The sequence below is a fragment of the Rhagoletis pomonella genome, unplaced genomic scaffold (genome assembly GCF_013731165.1).
Source record: "Rhagoletis pomonella isolate Grant_MI unplaced genomic scaffold, Rhpom_1.0 Rhpom_scaffold_00003, whole genome shotgun sequence".
Taxonomy (NCBI): domain Eukaryota; kingdom Metazoa; phylum Arthropoda; class Insecta; order Diptera; family Tephritidae; genus Rhagoletis; species Rhagoletis pomonella.
The window spans coordinates 51,608,683-51,633,195 of record NW_023458557.1 but is presented as its reverse complement, the minus strand read 5'-3'; the positions used below and the strand labels follow the sequence as shown (position 1 = coordinate 51,633,195).

At 33.7% G+C, this 24,513-nt stretch overlaps 1 protein-coding gene across 1 annotated transcript in view; it reads right to left on the bottom strand.

Annotated features, from left to right (window-relative positions):
• LOC118736292 (homeobox protein H2.0) overlaps nucleotides 1-8,677 on the bottom strand; it is a 20,710-nt gene extending 12,033 nt beyond the window's left edge. The window contains exon 1 of the mRNA XM_036466389.1: nucleotides 8,632-8,677. Coding sequence (XP_036322282.1) covers nucleotides 8,632-8,677 — 46 coding nt within the window. The remainder of the gene's footprint in view (nucleotides 1-8,631) is intronic.
• Between the last annotated feature and the right edge of the window lie 15,836 nt (nucleotides 8,678-24,513).

The following is a 24,513-nucleotide window of genomic DNA, read 5'->3' as shown; positions in this document are numbered from 1 at the left end:
GAAAAATAACAAAAACAAATAACTTAAGGACGAGCACACCTAAAAGTTAAGCATTCTAAAAATAGAATTATTAGCAAAAACCAACAATACCAACAACCACATGATCAAGTGAATTGCAGCGGAATAGCTGCGCTTGATTGTGTTGGCATAACAAAAATGAAAATAGTGGAAATAAGCAAACGATAATTTACAAGGCGTACTTAGCACGGTGCATAGGCAACTGGCTGAGTCAGTGGGATCGTCGGTTCGAATCCTACTGAAAGAAGTCTGATGAGGAAATGTGGTGATTTCCGAAATAGCTATCACTTCTACCATTTTTTCAAATTATTGTTGCTTTTCCACAATAAATTTTCATTTAAAAAACGGCCTCGAGCTCAATATAAATTGTTGAATAAAATAAAATAATTTAATAATTTTTTTAATATTAATAAAAATAGTTCGTATTGAAAATAACACATATTTTACAATCTTTTTGAAAGGGGTCATTTGAAAAAATTAAAAAAAAAAACATTTAAAAGCGAACGCACTCAAACAATCCATAAATTATCTTAAAGGTATTCGTATTTACTTTCCCACTTAAAAGGAATTAGTTGTTTATCTCTTCTATTGTGACCTGTACTTAAAAATGAAATCGACTTTTTTGTATCACATTGGGCCTTGTGAATAAAAACTAAGCAATGCTTTTTTCTTAAAATTTCAGATCCTTTTTTTCTTAAAACTTCAGATCCTTTACGTAAAGAAAAAGCAACTGCTTAGTTTTTATTCATAAGGCGCAGTCACTGAAATCTTCTCTCAAATTGTTTCCACTATCGGTTCCATTCAACGATATTTCTTCCAACCATTTTAGAACTTGTTCTTCATAGGAACCCCTCTCGAAAAGTAAAAAAAAAATTAAGTTCAAAATAGAAATTAGCTAACAAACATGTTAAAAACTGAAATAACTATAGCAAACAAAATTACCTTTACTACTAACCTTTGCCTGTCAGGCGTCAAGAGGGCGTGGAACTCAGGCGCGCAAGGCCACTGTACAATGTGCGTTTGCTAACAGCCTCGTACAGCGCTAAGCCGAGTTGGCGCGAACGTTTACTTTAATCATTAAAAGCGTTCCTGAAATATCGCGCGGAAACCGAATTCGTCCCGCCTCACAGGCGAACGTTAGTATTCTAGAGTTAAAGTTGTATGAGTTAATATTTTATTTTGCCTTTTCTAGCCTATTTCTTTACTTATTTTTTGCCTTTTTGATAAGTTTTTAGGTCCTAAAAATCCGTTCCCTGGTTATGATCCTTATATTCAAATAATACTACGTTCAAAAGCAGAATGTTTAATAAATGCTTGAAAAATCTCAAATTTCCACCTTTTTAATATTCATGAACCACAAAGATGCGATTGTGTGTCTTGTAGTGGAGGGGGAGGGGGTTGTTCTCTTGCCAGTGTCCTGATTTTTCCTTCGACTCATCTGGTCACTCTATATGTATTTATATGCCCTGAAGACTGAAGTGCTGAAAAGGGCTTGTAAATAAACCCACTGAAGTCCGCCATTGTCCACCTGGCAGGGACTTCATGGTAAAACTTGGGAAATGTCACTAAAACTAACCCGTTGTTACATATAAGGTACTGGCCTGGCGGCCAAAAGCTAGGCAAGTAAAGGCAGCTGCCACCTTGAGGAAGCCGCACCGACTGGTCCGCGTGGCCACCATAGCAGCTATGGGCACCTGTTTAATTCAACGGATTCTATCGTGGTACGTTCTAACAGTTACGAGGTGATAACTTTCTTATCTTTCAATTATAACAGTAATTGCTGGTTTGGTCTTACTTCCTAAACATGGAAAATAATGATTTCATATGAAATATTACATAATAAATTATCTTCACCTTAATAACACGGCGTATTTTTCAAGAAATATTTTCTTCAAAAAGATATAACTAATTTGTTCGGCCGAGTAGGATCTTCATTCCTTTTCCAAAAATTAATGCAAAGGTCCCTTTAAGGATCTACGAAAAGACAAGTCGCGGATACTTGCGCCAAAAAGAGTGGCGGAAATTTTTATTTCACTAGACCAACTCAAGCAGTTTTTCCAAATAACATAAAGTGTATTAAAATATTAAAGATTAATGTAATTTATTTTATATTTAGCATCATATTGTTTATAAAATGCGTCTTAACAATTCTGAAGTAAATTTTCAAAAGTCCAATAGCGAGTCCAATATGGCGTCCAAGAATTTAAAAAAATACTGAATTTTCATGAAATCCGGTATTTAGAGGTTCTTAAGTTCGCTCATTACAAATTTCAAACTACTTTTTGAAAATTCAAAATACAAAATTCAATATGGCGTCTGAAATTTCCAAAAATTCAAACCGGAATAATTTTATTTAAAAATGAGAAAACTGAAGTTTTGGAAATGAGAAGTTTCGTTTAAAATAAAAAAAATCTTATTTAAATATATTATTTAAATAAATCACGAGTAAAAACACTATTTCTTGGAGAGAAGTTACAAATTCGAGCCGGAAAAAATTTTGCCAACAAGAATTTGCAATTAGGAAAAACATATGATTGTGGCACATGGTTGGATTTTTTGGCGACGATAATTTGAATAACCAAGTTCAATAAATTTCTTTTGTTTGAAATGCAACCGTGGACACTAGCTGGCAGAAAAACTTACAAATTTACGTTCGTACGGAAATTTGCAAGTTTCTCTACATGAGAGAGGATTTGGGAGCATTTTTTCTTACTATCTGATATCTTGAGTGATAATTCTCGCTAGATTTTCGACGAACAAACCTATTGTCTTCCCTAGAAGGCCTTTTCAGACTGACCGATTCTCAATACACTCAAATAGAAACCAGTACACATAAAAGACGCTGTAAAAATTTTCCTTCAATTTTAAGGCAGTAAAACAACGACCTTAAGTTAACATCAACCGAGGCCATATGTTGACAAGGGATACAAAATCACAGTTACACAAAAGAAATGGTCAGATTTTTCAGAGATCCCTTCAATTCTGATGTAAAATATGATGCCAAAAGACTGCAGATCACCCATTTAGATGACCGGTCATATGACCGACAGATATCTCGTAGGATTCCCAGAGAGTTTTTCTTTACATAGAAATTTGTGCTCTTTTATTTTCTTTTTGACTCACTTCAGTGTTGGTTCCTTTAATTCAAGTTGGCATTCGGTTTTTGGAATTTAAATAAGACCTCAGCAAAAAAGTTTGTTTAAAAAAATACATATGTGTACATAGTGCTTGAAAATATCAATTTTTCCCTTACCTTAAACCTTTGGGAGTGGGCAAAAATGATGTTTTGTAATTTAGGCAGAATTGAATATGCGCTATCTAGGAAGACAATATCTACATGTAATATTTATTCTGTTTGTTGGCACTATATCCAAACACAAACGCATCTTAAGTGTCTTAACAGTGAAACAATTTCTTATTTTCTAAGTTTCCGAATAAAACTTCACACTTAAAATTAAGACATTTATAACAAACATTTTATGAAGAAAATCCCTTCTTCGTTTAAAATAAAAATAAGCGAAATCGGCCCAATTTCATACAACCCTGCCTGAGATGAAAATTTTCTCCACGATAAGGCTAGTAGCCATTTCTAACAGATTTAGGGTCGCTTAGTCAAAAATGGAAACATATATACATATTTAAAATTTAAGAAAACAAGGAAAATAGGAAAATCGGCTAAAAACGGCAAATTTTTTTCTGCAAAACGGCTAACAAATCGGCTGCCGGCTAAATCGAAATTTCTCCGGCTGTTCGCTATCGCAACCGGCTAAATCTAGCCGGAAAACGGCTAAAATGGCAACACTGGTTGGGGCCTAGATCAAATTGTTTGGACTGAACATATAGCAGGCGGCCCCAACTATCCCTAATTTATAAATATAATTACTGTTATTATTTCATAATTTGATCATAAATTCATTTTAGATATGTTCCCTCGTACATAACAAATAAAGTTTTGCTAAACAAATATATTGTGTTACTCAAAAGAAAATTACAGTTGATTAGACAGTTGTCCACCGAAAATGTTTGAATCTGATACATACATAACTCGAGATCGGTGAGCCTTAAAACATAGTACGTTTAATTCGTGGAAAATTTTCCTTATTTCTAGAGAAATTGACAGCCCCTTCGACAGTCGTAAGCTCTTAAGCTTAGTGTACACGGTAGAGAAAAAACGCGAGATTTAGACAAAAATCTCGCTAGAGATGTGCAAACACTCAATAGAGCTCTACCAGAGACTCATATACAAAGTCTATGTGAGAGTTATTTAGCGAGACTTTTTCGTCGTGTACACAGTCCAACGAAGCTAGATCGAAAACTCTACGACAACTCTACGCTCATAGCAGGTTTAGCAAGCTAAATAGACTTTTTTATATATGGAGACGTAAAGTAAACTCTTGACAATGAACTTGATTACAGATTGTTAAATTTTGAAATGGCTACGACATTAACAGCCGCACTCAGTCGTTTAATGATTGCTTAAGGTATACCTCAGTAGCGATTTAAAAAAGTTCCCTCTCAAGTTAAGCGTACACGATAGAGAAATCTCTCTAGAGTTTTACTGAAACAAAAATCTCCTCTCTCAATTAAGTTTACACAGTAGAGCAACTCTAGGAGATATTCACTCTAGCTAGAGACAAAATAGAGAAATCTGAACTTTTATCTATCACGTACTCTACAAGCTGTGTACACGGTAGACAATAGTTACCACTCGCCTAGAGTTAGTTTTCTATCACGAATTGTTGTCACCGCTTGTTGTATGTATATATGTATTTATATCAAAGCCACGTTGTAGAAAATATAGTTAGCGCCATCAGCGGAGCGCCAACCCTTCGTCGATTTGACAGCATTCACCTATTTTCTGACGCCATAAAATACATTTTCGCAATATGGACAAGAATTAAATTTTCAAATTGTACTTATTTGCCGAAAAAACTTTTACCTAAAAGTAGACAAATGTACCTAAAAATTAAACATGATAACCTTTCTCTTCGGTACGATGTGTACTTTTGGACTCACATCAAACAATATTTAAAATTCCCCTGAAAAAAGTTTTTCCGAGCAGTTCCAGCGAAACTACTATGTATATGTATGTAGGTATTCACCAAGTTGAGCAAGTAGCCTGGCACTCCGACAAAACGAAAGATAACTCAAGCAACGACTGTTGCCAGAGTGCCAGACCACCCGCTCAATTTGTGAATACCCCTTATGTTTTAACCAATAATTATGCCCCTTTGCAAAGGACGGAGGCTATTGGAAAAGCCATTGAAATGGCAATGCAAATAAGGGAATGATTCCATTTATACATACATTTTTTTGCTACGTTCTAAATGTACTTAAAATTGTGTGCTTGTATCGAATATACGATTTAATGTCGTAGTCATTACAAAATTTAACAATAAGGGTATTCAGACTATCCTCGTTAATGTATTAATTCGTTATCTGGTAACTCGGTAACACTTTCAATTTCGAACGCGCCTTATTATGTTTCTGGTTAACATTACTTTCGAATCAGCTGACTGAAGTTCTTTTATTTATACACTTTTAATAAAATGTATGCACTTTTCGCACGAGAAAATTCCAGCAAATAAGTGACCGAAAGGAATCATCTGACATTTTAACGCGTGCATTACCACATTATCGGACTTGCCTGAATACCCTTAATCTGTAATGAAATTCATTTTCCAGAATTTAATATGCGTCCGTAGAGCAAAAAGTCTATTTAGCTTGCTAAATAGAGCGTAGAGCTGTCGTAGAGTTTTCGATCTAGCTTCGTAGGACTGTGTACACGGCGAAAAAGTCTCGCTAAATAACTCTCACGTAGACTTTGTAGGTGAGTCTCTCGTAGAGCTCTATTGAGTGTGTACACGTCTCTAGTGAGATTTTTGTCTAAATCTCGCGTATTTTCTCTACCGTGTACACTTAGCTTCAGAGTCAGTTAATGATTCGTTAACGGCATTGAATGAACATTAAAGTTAAGTAAAGAAAAACCTTTACTTAGCTCTTTAACGAATGATTTTGAAATTTTTTGTTTGTTTTGAAATTTTTTGTTTGTTGCTGTAACAGTGGGCCAGACAACTTAGTTCGATGGTCAAAAGTCAGTTTTGGAAATCAATAAAACGAAATATACCATTTGAACCAGTAATGATGAAAGTAGTTTCCGTGCAATTTTGTTTAGCTTACTATAATGCATACTTAATCTACACTTGCATGAAGTTGGAAAACTTAGTTTAAATTTCATCATATTAGTTGGTACTTTTTGCTATTTACTTAATTATTGTTTGGATGAATTTAATTCATCCTTTAATTTTTCGGTTACATTTACTCATGGGCAGAAAAACAATTTAAATTTAAGTTAATTCATTGCAATTTTGGAAAATACTACAAAGTTTTATTCACCCAATTATAAATATTTCGGTTTTGTGGTACTACCGAAGGCAAACTTCCCGAAACTCCACTAAATATCAGATTTACTTTGATTACAATTTCTTCATTAGACCCTTAACTAAAAAAAAAGTAGGTCCACTTTTGCCCGAATTCATATTTTTTTTTAATCCGCTCATATAAAAGTATTCGTCGCTATATCTCTTTAGAATACATTTAACATTTTATCGTGCAGTTAAGCATATTTAGTGTTGATTTTAGCAATACGAGCAGAATTTATCATTTAATAATAAATGTATTAACTTGTAGATTTGACATTTGTTAAATAAATTTATATTGGTACCAGTATGTGCAGCATAGTTTTACTTGACTCACTCTTTTCGATGTTTCGCTGTGTGTTGACAGCGTGGTTTGTGTTGTGCAATCTGAATCGTGCCTGTTAACTAGCATTTGCAACTGGTAACGACGCAAACCTAGATTTGAGGTAACGGAAGAACATACATATTTTTATTTAATTTTTCTTTAATAATGGCGAAATTAGCGAAACGAGAAATTCTCGTAATCATTTTGAGAAATGGTGACATTACAGTTTCTACTTCTGAAATTTTATCTAAAATCAATGTGGACATTAACTATGTCTCAGTCGAAGATCTTAAAAGTTTCAAAAATTCGCTATCCTCGTTAAAATGTAAACATTTGAAAGCGCGAAAAGGATGAAAGACAGATATGAAGCAATGAGTTCAGAATGGTTAAACTCTGATTTTTGTATATATATTTCTGAAATTGATGAAAAAAAATCTGAAGTATCTCCTAAACTTGGTCGTCCTGTTATGGAATTTTCCGCAAAATCTTGCCGCTCACAACGTCGAGAAGTTGCTGAAATTAGTGTCAAATTACAGCATGATCCTCTAAGAATTATGATGGCATGTCGGTACGCATCCAGACGTTCTGGAAATTCGAATTTATGCTTCGCACTCGACAAGATACTCAAATGTCCAGGACCATCCCAGAATCTTAGACAACTATTCAACCAACCCACAGTTTTAATTACAAAGAAAACACCAGAGGAGGCTTTATCATTTTTACTGGAGAATTCACTCCGCACTATGCGGTGCGGACATATGGCCAACCTACAATGATATCAAGCAAGCTAAAGAAGAATGCCGGCCTCAAAAGGAAACTATTTCCATTTCTGAAAAGGTGGCAAGAGTTACTCTTCACGCTTTATTAAGCCATACTGCAAAAAGAATTGTAAAATTGCAGTCAGAAGTTATTGTTCAATACATGCAAAGTAAAGGTCTCACACTATTGGAAGGCGTGATGATATTTTCTTGGGGATTTGATGGTTCGGGATTTTCTTGTTACAATCAATCATATAAATCTGCAGAAGACAATGTGTCTCAAAGTGATGGAAATATGTTTGTTACCACTGTAATTCCATTACGATTATTATGTAATTCTGATGGAAAAACTATCATACTCTGGAACAACAGAACATCACAATCGCCAAAATCATGCCGACCTCTTTGTATTCAGTGTGTCCCAGAATCAACAGATGTTGTTTTAAACCAAAAAAAGCCATTGACAGCTTGGAAGTTCTCGAATTGACATTGGATAGTGAGTATCGTATTCGGATTCATTTTGCTTTAAATTTAACACTCATTGACGGAAAAGTACTAAACATCATAACTAACACGAAATCAATGCCTGTTCTATTTGCCACGCAACTCCTTCCATTGTTAATGATTTGTCCAACAAAGATAAGGGTGTTTTTTCACCAGAGCCAAGATCACTTAAACATGGTCTAAGTCCTCTTCACGCCTGGATAAACGTTTTTGAAGTTTGTTTGCATATCTCCTACAGATTAAACATAAAAGTTTGGCAAGTAAAAAGTAACATCCATAAGTTGGAATTTGCTGAATAAAAAAAAAGTACAAAATATTTTGTGGAATAAACTGGCACTTATTGTGGACAAACCAAAACCAGGTGGCCCGGGTAGTTCTAATAACGGAAATACCGCTAGAAGGGCTTTACAAGATCCGGACATATTTGCTCAATTACTTGGACTTAACGTGCAGTTGGTTAGAAATTTAAAAAAACTTTTTATTGCTCTATCCTGTAGTCTCCCAATTGAGCCATTAAAATTTGGGGAATTATGCGAATCAACGGCGAAAATTTATGTTAATCATTACAATTGGTATTAGATGCCATCATCTTTGCATAGAATTTTACTGCAAGGCGCTGATGTTATAAGCACAAGTGTGCTACTAGTGGGCATGTTAGGTGAGGAAGCATCCGAATCTAGAAATAAATATTATAAGAACGACAGAGAACATCAGTCGCGAAGCTAACCTTGAAGACATTTTTTACAGATCCATGGACACATTAGCGCACACAAGGGGTGGGTTTTGGGGTTTCGAAGATTTAATTTACCAACTTCGAGTTCGTTCCACCAAAATTACCTAAATAATAAAAATGAAAGTCCATTTAATTTTTCACAAAAATCACCAAATCAATCGAAAACCAGAAACCAGAAATTGAGGAAAATGAACATTTTTTTTATTACTTTTGAAAGTTGAGCGCATCTTGTGTTTATAGAACTTTATATTAAACAAGTAATTTTCAAATTACGGGACGACCCTTGAGGTACCATCTTTCCGATTAAAAAAAAAGAATTATTGAGATTGGTTCACGTGGTTCAAAGTTATGCGGTAGCATACACAAAAAAGAAAAAAATATTCCGACGAATTGACAACCTCTCCCTTTTTCGAAGTCGGTTACAAATGTTTGAGTTCTTTGTTAATTTTATGTAAATAAAGTGCAATTTACGAAAAAACTTGCATAAATGTACCTTAAAGAGCATATTATCTGAAGCGAACTTTCAGAAGTATAAACCCCTCCCAAAATATTTTCCTGGGTGCCCCCTGCATGGACAGTACCGATCCTATTATTAATAATATCAGCCTTCAATCACGAATTAAAAAAAAATAATCAGTTTTTGCTCGTAAAAGAAATAAGTGATTTACTTGAAGTTCCAAAAGCAAACTCGGCAAGTGTCTCTGATATGGAAGACGAAGATGAGCAAAGGGACTTGTCAGGTATTTCAGAAACCCTCAAACATTTGATGGAGATAGAGCTGTCAGAAAAAGAAGACTTCGATAACTAGTACATATTCTTTCTTAATCAGCGACAAAATAAAAACCCCCTAAAAAATAACAAAAAAACTACAAAAGTTTAAAAAAATAAAAAAACCACTAAAAAAAATTAAGAATTATAGAAAAACTGAAAAAAAAGCGCTTCATAGTCCAACTTTCAACCTTCACGTTGTGAAGCGCGTGAGTAGGTTTTATAAAGCTAACCGAAACTAATGAAAATGGTGGCATGATTTAAAGTATGTATATTTTTAGACCTCATTTTTAATTAAATTCATCCATGTAGTTTTTAAAACTCGATGTTGGATTTTCCATCTCGAATTTTTAATATCGTATTGTATTCAGCGACCCCAAAAACCCCCGAATGTAATGCCTTAGGTGAATATATAAATTTTTAATTTTTCGTTCGCCACATTGGATCCGCCATTTTGTTTTTGGAAATGTTGATATCAAAATTCTGAATCAGCGACATCAAAACCACATACACAAGGAAGTAGCATTAACTTTTGGTGCGTTTTAAGAGTTTATAGACTTTTGGCCACGAACGCAGGTCTGCTGGCCCATTGTGCGCTGTAAAGAAGCTGTTAAGCAGGGATCGCACGATTTGTACATTTGTAAAAGGAGAACAGATGCAGAAGTGCATAGGAACGCAAAAAGCACTATTTCCTGTAAAAACGTCAGTCGGTTTGTTTACATGTCATTTGTACAACACTGATTTAGCTGAAATATCACTAATAATTATTAAAATCTATACATATTCAAACATTTCGTTGTTTACTCCCATTTTTTTTTACAAATATAAGGTACTTTGCTTTCACCGCTGTTTGTTTTTGCTTGCACATGCAAATCAGCTGATCGTTTGACACTTTTCATGAACTTACAGGAACAGAAACTCCGGACTAAATCCTGTAACTTCTGACTAGGAACAGTTGCTCAGTTACTCTCTCAAATGTGTTCCCACTTACAGGTTTTATGTTAATAGGAACGACTTCCTGTAAGTTCTGACTAAATCCTGTAAACCGGACTGCTATTGGAACAGACTAAATGAGTTTAGCTCAATAACAACTTTCAAACAACACCACTCTGTAATTGTTAAAATGTACAAATCGTGTGATCCCTGCTTTAGATGTAGATAAACATAGGGAGCTGCGAAAACATTAAAATTTAAAGCTAAGTGCATAGTATACATTTAGATTGTATGTTTGTTGTGTATGTGGAGATTCTTGCAAATTAGTAGGAAATTTATACACACACATTAGGGGTATTCTCTGAGTCTTGCAAAGCCCTTGCATGGTGCACAGATTGCACGGTAAAACCCGGTTTTCGTATGGGACAGCTTTGCAAACCGTGCAATCCGTGCACCAGGCTTTGCAAGACTCAGAGAATACCCCTATTGTATACAATGCAAGCTCATGCCACCAACAGCGATGTCGTATGCAGTGTGACCAGCTGACCCTTTTCGAGGCTAGATTTAGCATTTATTTTTGGTCTCTAGCCTCAGAATTTTAGTTCTAGCTTCGTGGCTTTTTTCTGGCCTTTTTACTTAAAATACTAATTTTATAATTCCGTAAAATATGAACTTTCTAAAAATGAATTCAATAATTCATATAAATACATCTATGCAACGCCATGTGTGTGTTTCAACCTTTAGGTACATATTGCAACCCTGTAGCCATGTTGACATTTCGTCATAACATGGTAGGCCGCTTTGAATTCCGCGAAACACGTATCTAGATAATACGTAGATAATATAGACGAATCAACCGATATTGCCACTAAAAAGCAGTTAGGTATAGTAATACGGTACTACAGTCCAAATGCAAAGCGGTTCATTAACACATTTCTTAAATTAGTAGAATTGTTACATTCCACTGCAGAGGGTATAGTAGATGCTGTTTTAAAAACGCTTCAAGAGTATAACTTGAATATAAATAGAATGAAAGGGCTAGGGACAGACAATGCTAGCACAATGGTTGGTGTAAACAAAGGCGTTATTGCGCTCCTAAAAAAACATAATCAACATATTACATTAATACCATGTATTTGTCACCTGGTTCAGCTAGCCGTATCCAGCGCTTCCAAGTGCATTGCTCATGAAATAGAATTTTTAATTTCCGAAAGTTATAACTGGTTTGCAAAGTCTTCGGCTAGGCAAAATAATTATAAGCAAATTTAATCGTTGATTAACGGCGGCCATGAGCCATACAAATTAGTTAGAGCCTGCGAAGCGCGCTGGTTGTCGATTGAAACAGCAGTCAAACGCATAGCCGATCAGTGGATTGAACTGAAGACGCACTTTGGCATTACCTCGCTAAAAGAGGGGTAAGCTAAAATTTTGCATGATTTATATACGGATGCAAACATGGCGTATCTTATATTTTTAAAGCCAGTATTGCATGAAGTCCAAAAAATAAATAAATCATTTGAAAGCAATACGGCTGACACTACAAAGCTGTTTTCTGATCTAAAATCATTGCTTTCTAATTATTGTAATCAAGTTGTGTTATATTCTGAAGAGTTTGATCCTTTGTCGTCGCCCATTAACCCTTTCTTGGTTTTAACTCCATATTTTTCGTACGAATTCGAGGAATTTATGAATTCAAAGTTAAATGAAGGTAGTATTAATAACCAAACAGAACAAGTAATTCGTAAAGATTGTCAACGCTTTTTAGTAGAGTTAATAACCCAATTACGACAACGCCTACCCGTTAATATGAATTCTCTACAAAATATTAATTTTTTTTCCTTTCAAAATTCATTGAAAGTTGCGAAGCCAGATATATTTTCTCGTCTAGAAAGAGAGAAGTCTAATTATTCTTCATGTCAAATAACCTTAACCGACCTACAATGGCGAAAACTTATAACAGTACAGTGGACAAATGTGACCTCTACCAAAGAGTTTTGGGTGGAGGTCCGAGAATTTAAAAATTCATTGAACGAAAACCCTTATTCTGAACTTGTAGAATTGATATTTAGTTTTTTGGTATTACCACTCAATAATGCTGAAGTGGAAAGAATTTTAAAAACTAAGGTCAGGAACAGATTTAAAATTAAAATGCTTAACTCGTTGCTTAATATTAGATGTTTATTAAAACGTTTATCCAAATGTTGCTGCGATTTCGAAATTACCAATGATCTCATCTCTATGGTTAATTCACAAACTGTTTACGCTGATTCAAGCTCTTCTGATTTATCAGATGAAGAGACATTATATAATTAAGTTATTTGTTGTGTTTTTCTTATTTTCTTTACGCTTAAAAAGTTTTCGCGCTAGTTAAGAAAAATGTGCCTGATATGTTATGAAATATTGGTTGTTCCTTATAGCTGTTTTTTAGTTGTTATATACAAATCACCGTGAATAAAAAAAAAGAAATTTGTAAAAAATTGCTGGCTTTTATTTAGCTTCTTTTTCATAGCGTCTAACGTTTTCTAGCCTTTTTTAGTCAATTTAGCTTCACTTTTTTCAATAATCTGGTCACACTGGTCGAATGCATAGGATTTCTACTGGGTATGTATGTACAGTGACGAGCAAAACTGTAGCATGGTTTAACACTTTTTGTTTCAGCCACCGCTATATTTCCAAGTTCTAACGACTTTCATACTTTTGCTGTATATTCTTGTTGGTACATCCCTATTCCCTCTCTCATAATGATTTGAAGTCAATACAACAACAATAAAAAAACCAGCAGACAAAAATGTAAATTAAGGCAGATGTTACAGTTTTGCACTCATATATTTTTAAGAGCTTTTTAACAATTTTCACGAAAAAAAAGAACTACTAACACAATGTTCAGTACTCTTTTGCCTGTTTCAGTTCCTGGATATGATTTGGCATACCTTATTTGTATCTTTGTAAAAATTCTGGAGGTATATCCTTAGTTTGCTTTCACAGCTCATGTACTCGATTTTACGGACTTTGATATTTATTAAGCTGTGCTTTTAGTTGATTTCGCAAATTCTCGATGAGATTCATGTCCGCGGTTTGTGGAGGTCATTTAAAATTAACGGATTTTTGCTTTTGTATCCAGTCTTTGCGAACATATGCAGTATGTTTTGGGCGATTTTTCAGCAGAAACTCTCATTTTTCGACTACATCTTGCAAATTTTGTTGAAATATGAACAGATACTGTTCCTTATAATGCGTACTAACGCACAAACAAATTCTGTGCGTGTGTGATTCACAGTTTGCAGTACATGATGCGCTTAGGCTTAATTTGGGTCTTTGATCCAATACCATGCCCGGCCAACTGATTGAAAGCGATTAATTTAGTCTTCTCAGACCAAATAACCTTCAATTGAAACTTAAAAATATGTTTTTTATTGCATTCTGAACGGCCTAACATATCCCAATAGGCAACGGTTCGGTTTTCGTGCGATGCAGCGAAATGCTGCCACACTCACACATGTATTATGATCAAATTTGCTTTTTTCTTCTTTATGATGCCTTTGCGCTCAATTTGGCAATTCTTCGCCTCGCTGTCTATTGATTTGCATTAAAGTTTAATACCTTAAGCGCTTCTGTAATAGTGGCTGCATCGCTACTTGCTTCTAAGTTCAAAAGATATCGTACCGTAATATTTTTTAACAGACTTCCTTTGTCCTTGGGAACACTTAAGGCTATATTTTTTCTAAGTCTTAACATTTTTAAGTAGCAAATTCCAAATTTTGTTGCCACTTTTGGTGCGGCTCCGCCTTTCCGCAGTAAATCTATTATTTACATTTATGGTTCCTGATTAACTATGTTATTTACTGGTGATCACTTCTTCAATAAAATACAATATAGAAAAAAGTCATCTGACTTCCAACTAAGTAACAGATAACTGTCAAATGCAAAACTGAGAGTGAGTGCAAAACTGTAACATCTGCCTTAATTATATTTTTGTCTGCTGGTTTTTTTGTTGTTGTTGTATTGACTTCAAATCATTATGATAGAGGTAGTAGGGATGTACCAACAAGAATATTCAACAAAAGGATGAAAGTCGTTAGAACTTGGAAATATAGCGTTGGCTAAAACAAACCATGTTAAACCATGTTACAGTTTTGCTCGTCACTGTAAGTTAACTACATACAAATGTATATATGTATATCCATACATGAGCAAAACATTCCATACGGAGTTATACCGTGCGGTACCACACCGTTGCTGCTTGGGCAAACCTTTATACCTAATGAAAACAGCTCATATAAAGATTTTATTTTGTTGCTTTAAATAGAAAATTTCTTTAAATGTGAACTCTATCTTAAACTGAAGCATTTTCATCTAAGCTAAGGGCGCATGCAATACAAAGCATTAGATTTAATTGACAATAGCCAAACTATATAACATAGACCTAAAATTTCTACAGAGAAAGTACAAATTTGAGAACGATTTTAAGCGGCCGTTATTCATATATCCACATTCATACATACATATATTACCCTTCATAACAATTCAGGTCTATTACATGCGCCCCACGCTTTTCATTTTCAATCTCAAAAATGGTTTGTAATAGAGGGCTGCATGAATTCATTCAAACTTCTAGCCAAATAGAGTACAGTAGATTTGAATATTTTACTTCACATACAAAACACTCAGCGTTTGGAATTTTGTAAGTTATGAATATATATTTTGTTTTATATCTTCTACCTTCAAATGGCAGAATGTGATTGAATGAATGGAAAACATTCAAATCAAGGCACATTAAACAGGTAGTATCAGTAGAGCAAAAACAACATTTGCGTGTATTTTGTTGTTGCTTCTGGTATCGAAAGTGTCAAAAACTTTTCTGAATTTTTTCTTCTAAATCAAAGCGTGCCATGTGAAATACAAAAAAATATAAAAAATAAAAAATTGAAATTGGAAAAAATAAAAATTGTTGCAACTTTCTTTCTTAGTAAATTTGTTTGCTTCTCGAAGCATTGATCCATCCTTTACAAGGGCCAGTAATCAGCGGTTGTGCTGCTGAGTTGGGCGAACGTTCCAAAAGCTGCTATTCAATCGCTTGTTTTGTATGGAAAAAGGTTTCACATGCAAATGGATTTTAACAATTCAGAATTTGTGTGAGAAAAAATTAAAAATATTTGACATTTTCGAGACCAAATAATTTGAAAATAAATCAAATCAGCTGCTCTACTGATACTACCTGTTCAATGTACCTTGATTCAAATCATTCAAACTCATTTCGGTAAAACTTTTTTTCTACAAACAAGTTTTTTCGTATGTAATAGGAGGGCAGCAATACATACATACATACATTGTTTGTTTGTACGTATGTGCATGGAAAAAATATTTTTGGATATTCATACAAAAAATTGTCATTTATTTCAATTCAATTTATTTTCACTTTGTTTGAATATTGTGATGTCGACACAAATATCAGAACAGCTATTCACTCAAATTCAAAAAAAATTCAAGCCAAATTCATTCATTCGTTTTGTATATGAATAACTCAAAAGCCGTTTTGAATGCATTCATGCAGCCCTCCAGTTTGTAATGACTTCTGCTAAAATTTCAAAATCCAAAGTTATCTTCACAAATTCTATGGGAGTAAGAAATATTATTTTCTAATTTTTAGTCCATTTATAAAAGCGTTGTATATTAAAAAGTTTTATTTTATGTTTTTGTTATTTTTTTGGCCTTATAACAATTATATTCAACAATTTATATTGAGCTCGAGGCCGTTTTTTTAAATGAAAATTTATTGTGGAAAAGCAACAATAATTTAAAAAAAATGGTAGAAGTGATAGCTATTTCGGAAATCACCACATTTCCTCATCCGACTTCTTTCAGTAGGATTCGAACCGACGGTCCCACTGACTCAGCCAGTTGCACATGATCAAGTGAATTGCAGCGGAATAGCTGCGCTTGATTGTGTTGGCATAACAAAAATGAAAATAGTGGAAAAAAGCAAACGATAATTTACAAGGCGTACTTAGCACGGTGCATAGGCAACTGGCTGAGTCAGTGGCATCGTCGGTTCGAATCCTACTGAAAGAAGTCTGATGAGGAAATGTGGTGATTTCCGAAATAGCTATCACTTCTACCATTTTTTCAAATTATTGTTGCTTTTCCACAAAAAATTTTCATTTAAAAAAACGGCCTCGAGCTCAATATAAGTTGTTGAATATAAGTTTTATTTTATTTTATGTAAAAAATTTTGCAATAGATATTAAAATAATTCAACTTGCAATGAAAGATAACAGAAGACCATGCAAGCAAAATGTTGTCTGCTTACGTTTTGCATAAACATACATATGTACATACATACATATAGCAGCAGTTAATTTCATTTAAATAAATGCCGTGTCGTCCACTTCCGCTGTAGCGTATGTAAATGGTGCATATATTTAGGCGCAATATTTAACTTCTTCTGGCGGGGCGGCATCTAGAGTCTTCTAATTGTATCTCCTTGATATGATGCCTACAACGAGGTTCATATCTAGACTAGGTTGATATCTAGAATTTGCCATAAATAGCTTTGCTCTCGTTTTACGTTCTTTGGCAAATTACGCTCTGTTGGCCATAAATTTTATCATGTTTTGACCGCCTTTGTATCAAGACCCCTGGACCATATAGGGAATTCATTTATATTTTAAATTGCATTGTCATTGTGATTGGAACTATGCTGAAAATTTCAAGTCTCTTAACTTGTCGGGAAGTTAGTTTAAAATCGATTGGAAATTTCCGCGACTTTCGCGGGATGGCCAAGTTAAATAAAAGCTTGTAAAAATAGTCAATTAACCAATCAGCTAATAAAAAAAAAATAAATCGAATAACCCCACGGCTATAATTGTGTTTCAAAATAGTCAATACTATAATCGCTTCACTTTTCCTCCCAAATCACTCCCAAACACTTCACTCCAAAATTAGCAAATGACAGCACTGCTACCAAATAAAATGGTACGACAAAGAATATAAAAACAATATTCCACACCAAAAAAAATATTGAAATGTAAATATCTTATTGAATGACCCATAAATAGAGTGGCAACACAGTACACCATTTTGCATTTTCTCGTTTCAGTTCGCGAACATTATTTACTTTTTTATTACCTTCCTTTTTTAGCTCGGGATGTAACTATGTAATATTGATGCGCCTAAAAGATGCAGCGATTTCTATTCTCAAGTTACTTACCTGATGACAGTACAAATGGCAATTGTAATAGGGAGGTTTTAGTTTTTAAAACTGTAATTTTATTATTAGTAACAAGATAAAGAACTTATCGCTGTAAAAGATTTGCGCGTTTTGAATAGTTTATTTAAAACATATATTTTACTAGTGTATTAAAACTGAATGCAGGCGATCCAGTATATGTTCGACAATATTAGCCTTCCATCGGAATATGATGTACCCCTCCCGAACAGTGGTCGAAAAAATTACAGCCGCACCACATATTGTCAAGTTTATACCTATTATTTTTTGAGTGTTATTCAATCTTAGTTTCTTTTCATAAAAATAGAGTTCATTATTTAACAAAACCCGTGTAAATCCAAGTTTCAAGGTTTGTGTAATATTAAAAAAATATATATATTCAACAAAAATTTTGCGCTTTTTTATTAGATTTCTTAGAAAGATTTTGAGTATGCAACTTTATAGCCCATTGAATTCAGCTATAATATAGTTTCAAATGGCTCTAATTTACCCTTAATTTATGTTTTACTGAAGATGTTACGATTTTCTTCCATATAAAAATAAACTGCGTTTATTCGCGGGAGGAAAAATCCCAAAAAACCTACTGTAATTTTTAGCCATTTGAAACTTGCACTTTATTCTACTAGAATTCAATGGACTAAAAAACTGCATACTCAAAATCTTTCTAAGAAATCTAATTAAAAAGCTCAAATTTTGTACGAAAATTTATAAAATTTTTTAATATCGCACGAAGTTTGAAACTTGGATTTACACTAATTAATAAAAAGAATAAATAAATTGTTAAAACTTGTGCTGCAGTTGTAATTTACTTATCTATATATTAATACGCTAACATAAATTTTGTCTCCGTTCGTTTGGCGATTCTACCGAACCGATTTCAAAACAAATTTTTCGTAGATGAGCAGAGTTTTTATGGTTTCAGAATTGGTTGAAAATTACGGCCAAAACCGTCGTTTAAACATATTCGAATTGTGTATAGATGTTGCTGCAACATGTTCAATTTGACATGTTTCGCCTGTTGTTTCACTACACATTTGAAATTAAGCTTTGAAATAAAGATAAATATGGAGATGAAGAAATAAATGAGAACGATGAAGTCAAAAAAAAGAGGGAAAAGTGAAGATTAAGACGAAAATGGAGACAATGACAGATACATAAGAATTAGGGTAGCTAAAAGGGTAAGAACATTTCTTGAATTTATGAAGTGAAACTTCTTTAGCGGAAGTTGGTTGGTTGGGAGTAAATTGTCAAATTCAAGGGGAATAATGCACATGGAAATAGTTTTCAGTAGTTTAGCGGTTTGAGAATAAAAACAAAAACAAAGATGCCTAGAGGTACAGGCAAAAACGAAGATCAAAGTAAATTTAAACACTTTAAGGTAAAGGTGAAGAGGAATATGCAAAAATAAAGATAAATATGAAGAAAAGGATGAGGATGAAGATCGATATTGTTATCGATATAAAACTCGATATTTTTATCGATATAATAATCGATATTGCTATCGATAAAATAATCGATATTGTTATCGATACTGTTATTGATTAAATAACAGCTATTGTAATCGATATAATAATCAATATATTAATCGATATTGTTATCGATACAATAATGGATATTGTTATCGGTATAATAATCGATTAAGTAATTGATTTTGTTATCGATTTAGTCATTTATATTGTTAACGATATGTACAATAATCGATACTGATGATTGTTATATTTATCGAGAAATTAATCGATTTTACATTCGTTGTATTTTTCTATATGTTTATGGATATTGTTATCGGTATTTTTATCGACACAGTTATCAACAGGGTTATCGATACACTAATCGGAACATGGAAAGTGATCACATTACTGACATCACATCACATCACATTTTATCACATGATATGAAGAGACATCACATGATATTACATCACATAATATGATATCACATCAAACGATATCACGTGACATGACATTATATGATATCACATCACATTATATGGCATGACATCGAGGCCTAACCGCCAAAGTAACGTAAGCGACATTTTTTTTCAAAATTTTCTTTTTGATGCAGAAATGTATCTAGATGCTCTAGGAATATTTCTGCATCAAAAAGAAAATTTTGACATCATATGACATGACATGACAGGATATGACAACACATGACATGACATCCTATCACATCACATAAAATCACGTCACATCTTATCACGTCATCGCACCTCATCTCATCTACGTGAATAGAAAAAGAAAAGGATATAAGAAAAGCCGTGAAAGATAAAAACTAAGATGAAGACCAAGGTAAAGTTACCGATTTCAAAACCAAAAACACCGTTGGAAAGGTAATTTTCTGTAGATGAGGAGAGTTTTTGTAGTTTCGAAATTGGTCGAAAATCGCCGTTTTAAAATTTTCATATTGTGTATGGTTGTTTTTGCAACCTGTTCAATTTAAGCTGTTTCGCATTTTGTTTTACTTCGTATTTGAAATTAAACTTTGAAATAAAGACAAATATGAATATGAAGAAACAAGTGATAACGATGAAGACAAAAAAAGGCAAAAGTGAAGATAAAGACGAAAATTGAGATAAAGGTGAAAATGGAGACAATGAGAAATACATAAGAATTAGGTTAAAAGATAGGAATCGAAATAAAATCAGCCATAAAGGTTACTGAAATTTATCGAATCATCGAAGTTTATAATTATTGAAATTTATCCATGCTTATTAAGTTATCGCAACGTATCGAATTATTCAAACTGATCAATGTTTACTGAGTTGTCGAAATTTATAGACACAGAAACTTAGTTGTCCAAATTTACGGACAGTTTTCGAGCTATAAAAACGTGTATGATTAACGAAATTTGTCAAGTTAAAGAAATGTATCAAGTTATCGATATTTATTGAATTATCATTATTTATAGACTTAACGAATAAATCGAGGTGTCGTAATACATGGAGTTCTTTCAACTTACAGAGTTATCGATAATTATTGATCTACTGAAACTGGTTAGTTCAACAAAGCAAAGTTTATGGAATTTTCAAAATATATCGATTTATCGAAATTTCAAGGTTATATAAGCTTATCGATTTATCACTGCTTATTGAATTTAATCGTCTTAACAGAGTGTAACGAGTTATTAAAATGTTTAGATAGTTTTCGATAAATGTGGAGATGTCAAAAGTAAAAATTTATAAAGGTATCCAAAGTTGTTACATTTTTGAGTTATCGAAATTTATCGAGCCATCGAATTTCACAGTTATCGAAATTGGTCGAGTTAACGAATTTTGTTGAGTTATCGAGTTTTAGTGTTCTTGAAATTCATCGAACTGTCGATATGTATCAAATCATCGAAATTTATCGATAAACTTGAATGTATTGGGTCAATTCCAAGTCCTGCCGAAGTCCGTCAAAGACCTTCTCAGATAAAAAAAAATAGTTACGTTTTAGCAGAAGATTTTTCGGTTAGTTAATTTGTACCGTATAAGTTTTGCTACGTGTTAAGTTAGAAAACATCTCCAAGGCTCCTGAAAACTAGAAAAACTGTCGATTTTCGACAGTAACTGGCACTCTAGTCTATATATTAATACGCTAACATAAATTTTGTCTCCGTTCGTTTCGCGATTCTACCGAACCGATTTCAAAACCAATTTTTCGTAGATGAGCAGAGTTTTTATGGTTTCACAATTGGTTGAAAATTACGGCCAAAACCGTCGTTTAAACATTTTCGAATTGTGTATAGATGTTGCTTCAACATGTTCAATTTGACATGTTTCGCCTGTTGTTTCACTACACATTTAAAATTAAGCTTTGAAATAAAGATAAATATGGAGATGAAGAAATAAATGAGAACGATGAAGTAAAAAAAAGGCAAAAGTGAAGATAAAGACGAAAATGGAGCCAATTACAGATGCATAAGAATTAGGGCAACTGAAAGGGTAAGAACATTTCTTGAATTTGTGAAGTGAAACTTCTTTAGCGGCAGTTGGTTGGTTGGGAGTAAATTGTGAAATTCAAGGGGAATAATGCACATGAAAATGGTTCTCAGCGGTTAAGCGGTTTGAGAATAAAAACAAAAACAAAGATGCCTAGAGGTACAGGCAAAAACGAAGATCAAAGTAAATTTAAACACTTTAAGGTAAAGGTGAATAGGAATATGCAAAAATAAAGATAAATATGAAGAAAAGGATGAGGCTGAAGATCGATATTGTTATCGATATAAAACTCGATAGTTTTATCGATATATTAATCGATATTGCTATCGATAAAATAATCGATATTGTTATTGATTAAATAACCGCTATTGTAATCGATATAATAATCGATATTATTATCGATACAATAATGGATATTGCTATCGGTATAATAATCGATTAGACAATTGATTTAGTAATTTTTATTGTTAACGATATGTACAATAATCGATACTGATGATTGTTATGTTTATCGATGAATTAATCGATTTTACAATCGCTGTATTTTTCTGTATGTTTATGGATATTGTTGTCGGTATTTTTATCGACACAGTTATCAACAGAGTTATCAATATACTAATCGGAACATGAATTACTCCTTTACTCTCATCGTTCGGGTCAAGTGTGAGTAAGCATAAACTAGTTTCTGCAAGCGTACGTAAACTACCGATCACTGGCAAGACGCATAGAGTATTTACTGTGCCTTCCGCAACTACTGCGAGTAAAAGTTATTTGACAGTAGAGTACTCTACTGGTAGTACTTGAGTATTTTCGAAGAAAACATACATTTGTGGTATCTGAATAAAACTAAGGACAGGAATGTAGTGGAGCGATAAAGAGAGCGACGAGCAAAACGTACTTTCAACTAAAATGCTGATATACATACCTAAGTACATATGTATGTATGTGCATAGATACCTATGAGGCAGCAGGCCTTCACCGGCAACAGGCCCATCAACCAGGCTCCCTTAACGGAGCTGGAGCAGCGTGTGGTTGCCATCGCTGTGAGCCACTACATAGAGGGCCATGAATCGGTGGTGGACATTGTGCCATTGGAAGAGGTAAGTTTTTATTAAGTTGTTTCAAACTTGTTCTTATTATTTTTTATACTTATTCCCTTTTTTATTACAATTAGGACCTGCAGTTGCTCCTGGAGGATGAGGAAGAGCTAATCCACACGGAAATATCCCCAGAATCTGCTGTCCCATGTAATTGGGGCACCCCTAAATCTCCTGCACAGAAGACACCGCACAGGAGTTGGAAGCGGAAGAGGGAGGGGGACGAAAGCGAAGTCCAGATTAAAAATAAATTTTTTGATATACCATTCTTTTTCAATAGATGCTCGCCGAAGGATTCCACACGGCTTGTTGAAGTTCAAGCTACTTCAACGAGCTTTATACAGACCTTAGGGGAAGGCATGAAAAGCTGCGCGGATGCCATTAACCATTTGGCCAAGGCCCTAGGCCCTCAGTAAATATTTTTTTTTTGTTTTAGTTAATTTAAATGAATTATTGGCTTTATTCTATTTAATTTTAATGTTTTGTGCTACATACGCAGTACTTGTTTTTTAATTGAATTAATTATTTTTATTTCGATGTATATTAGCACCAAAATTCCAAATAATATTATGCACAACTTACATATGTTTATGCTTTTTTTTAATAATTTTCATTTAAAATATAATTCAATCTATAACAGAAACCACATGAAAAACAGTTTACAAGCATACGCAAATTTCACAAAAATTAATTAAAGTCCAAAAAGTTGTCATAAAAATTTCAAACTTTTTAATCGAATTTTCTAGAAAAGTTTCGGGTATGCAGTTTTGTAACCCATTCAATTTTAGTCAATAAACTTTAAGTCTCATGTAGTAAAAATTAGCGTTGATTTTTTAGAATTTTTTTTGTGGAGGTTGTTGCGCGCTTTCTTCCATATAACGCATCAACACAATCTATCTAACGAACGGCAATTCATTTATATATATACCCTGTGGGGAAAATCTCTAGTTCTGAACTGGTGCGCTTCTGGTACATTTAGACCCAGTACTGGTTCGCGATAAATCTCTTTTGCATGCAAGCAACTGGCGAATTTAACATGGCGATGTCCTAGGAAGTGTCAATTGCCCCCCGCTGCATCCCTTTTTCGATAGTTCCGAACTAGTCCTAAATTCTATAGTTCCGAACCAGTTCTAAAATCGACTGACGAAAGAAAAAAGTATCATGATTTTTCAATCTTTTTGGTTGGTGTGTGCGATTTTAAGTTATTTTGGAAGGAATGTGTTTTCAATTTGAAATGAAATTTGTTTCAATGATTGTAAGAAATGTACTTTTACATACCTTTAGCTGTAGCTGAGTTTGCAGAGGTGCTCGCTGTTATTTCTTAGATTCCAGACGGTCCCAACATATTGAAATGTTAACACAAATTTTAGATTTGCATTACCAAACTATGAAAAAGCATCTGCCAAGCACAGAATAAAAGCGTATTTGAACGAAAAAGCCGCCGAACACATATCTATGTAAAGTAAACAAGCCCCCCGCTGCATCCCTTACTCGATAGTTCCGAGCTAGTTCTAAATTCGACAAATAAGATCTAGTTCGTTCTGCGTCCCTTTTTCTATAGTTCCGAACCATTTCTAAATTCATCACATGGACTGGTGGGGTAGTTCCTATCGGACTAGTTCCTTTTTCCCTATAAAGACCTAGTACGGAACAAGAAATTTGATGCACTAGTCCGCGGCTTCCCTGCAGGGTATATATTACAAGCAATTAGCGCTACACTTTTAATAAAAATACTTAGGTTATTTGTTTTTGTTATTTTTATGGCCCTATAACAATTATATTCAACAATTTTTATGAGCTTGAGGCCGTTTTCA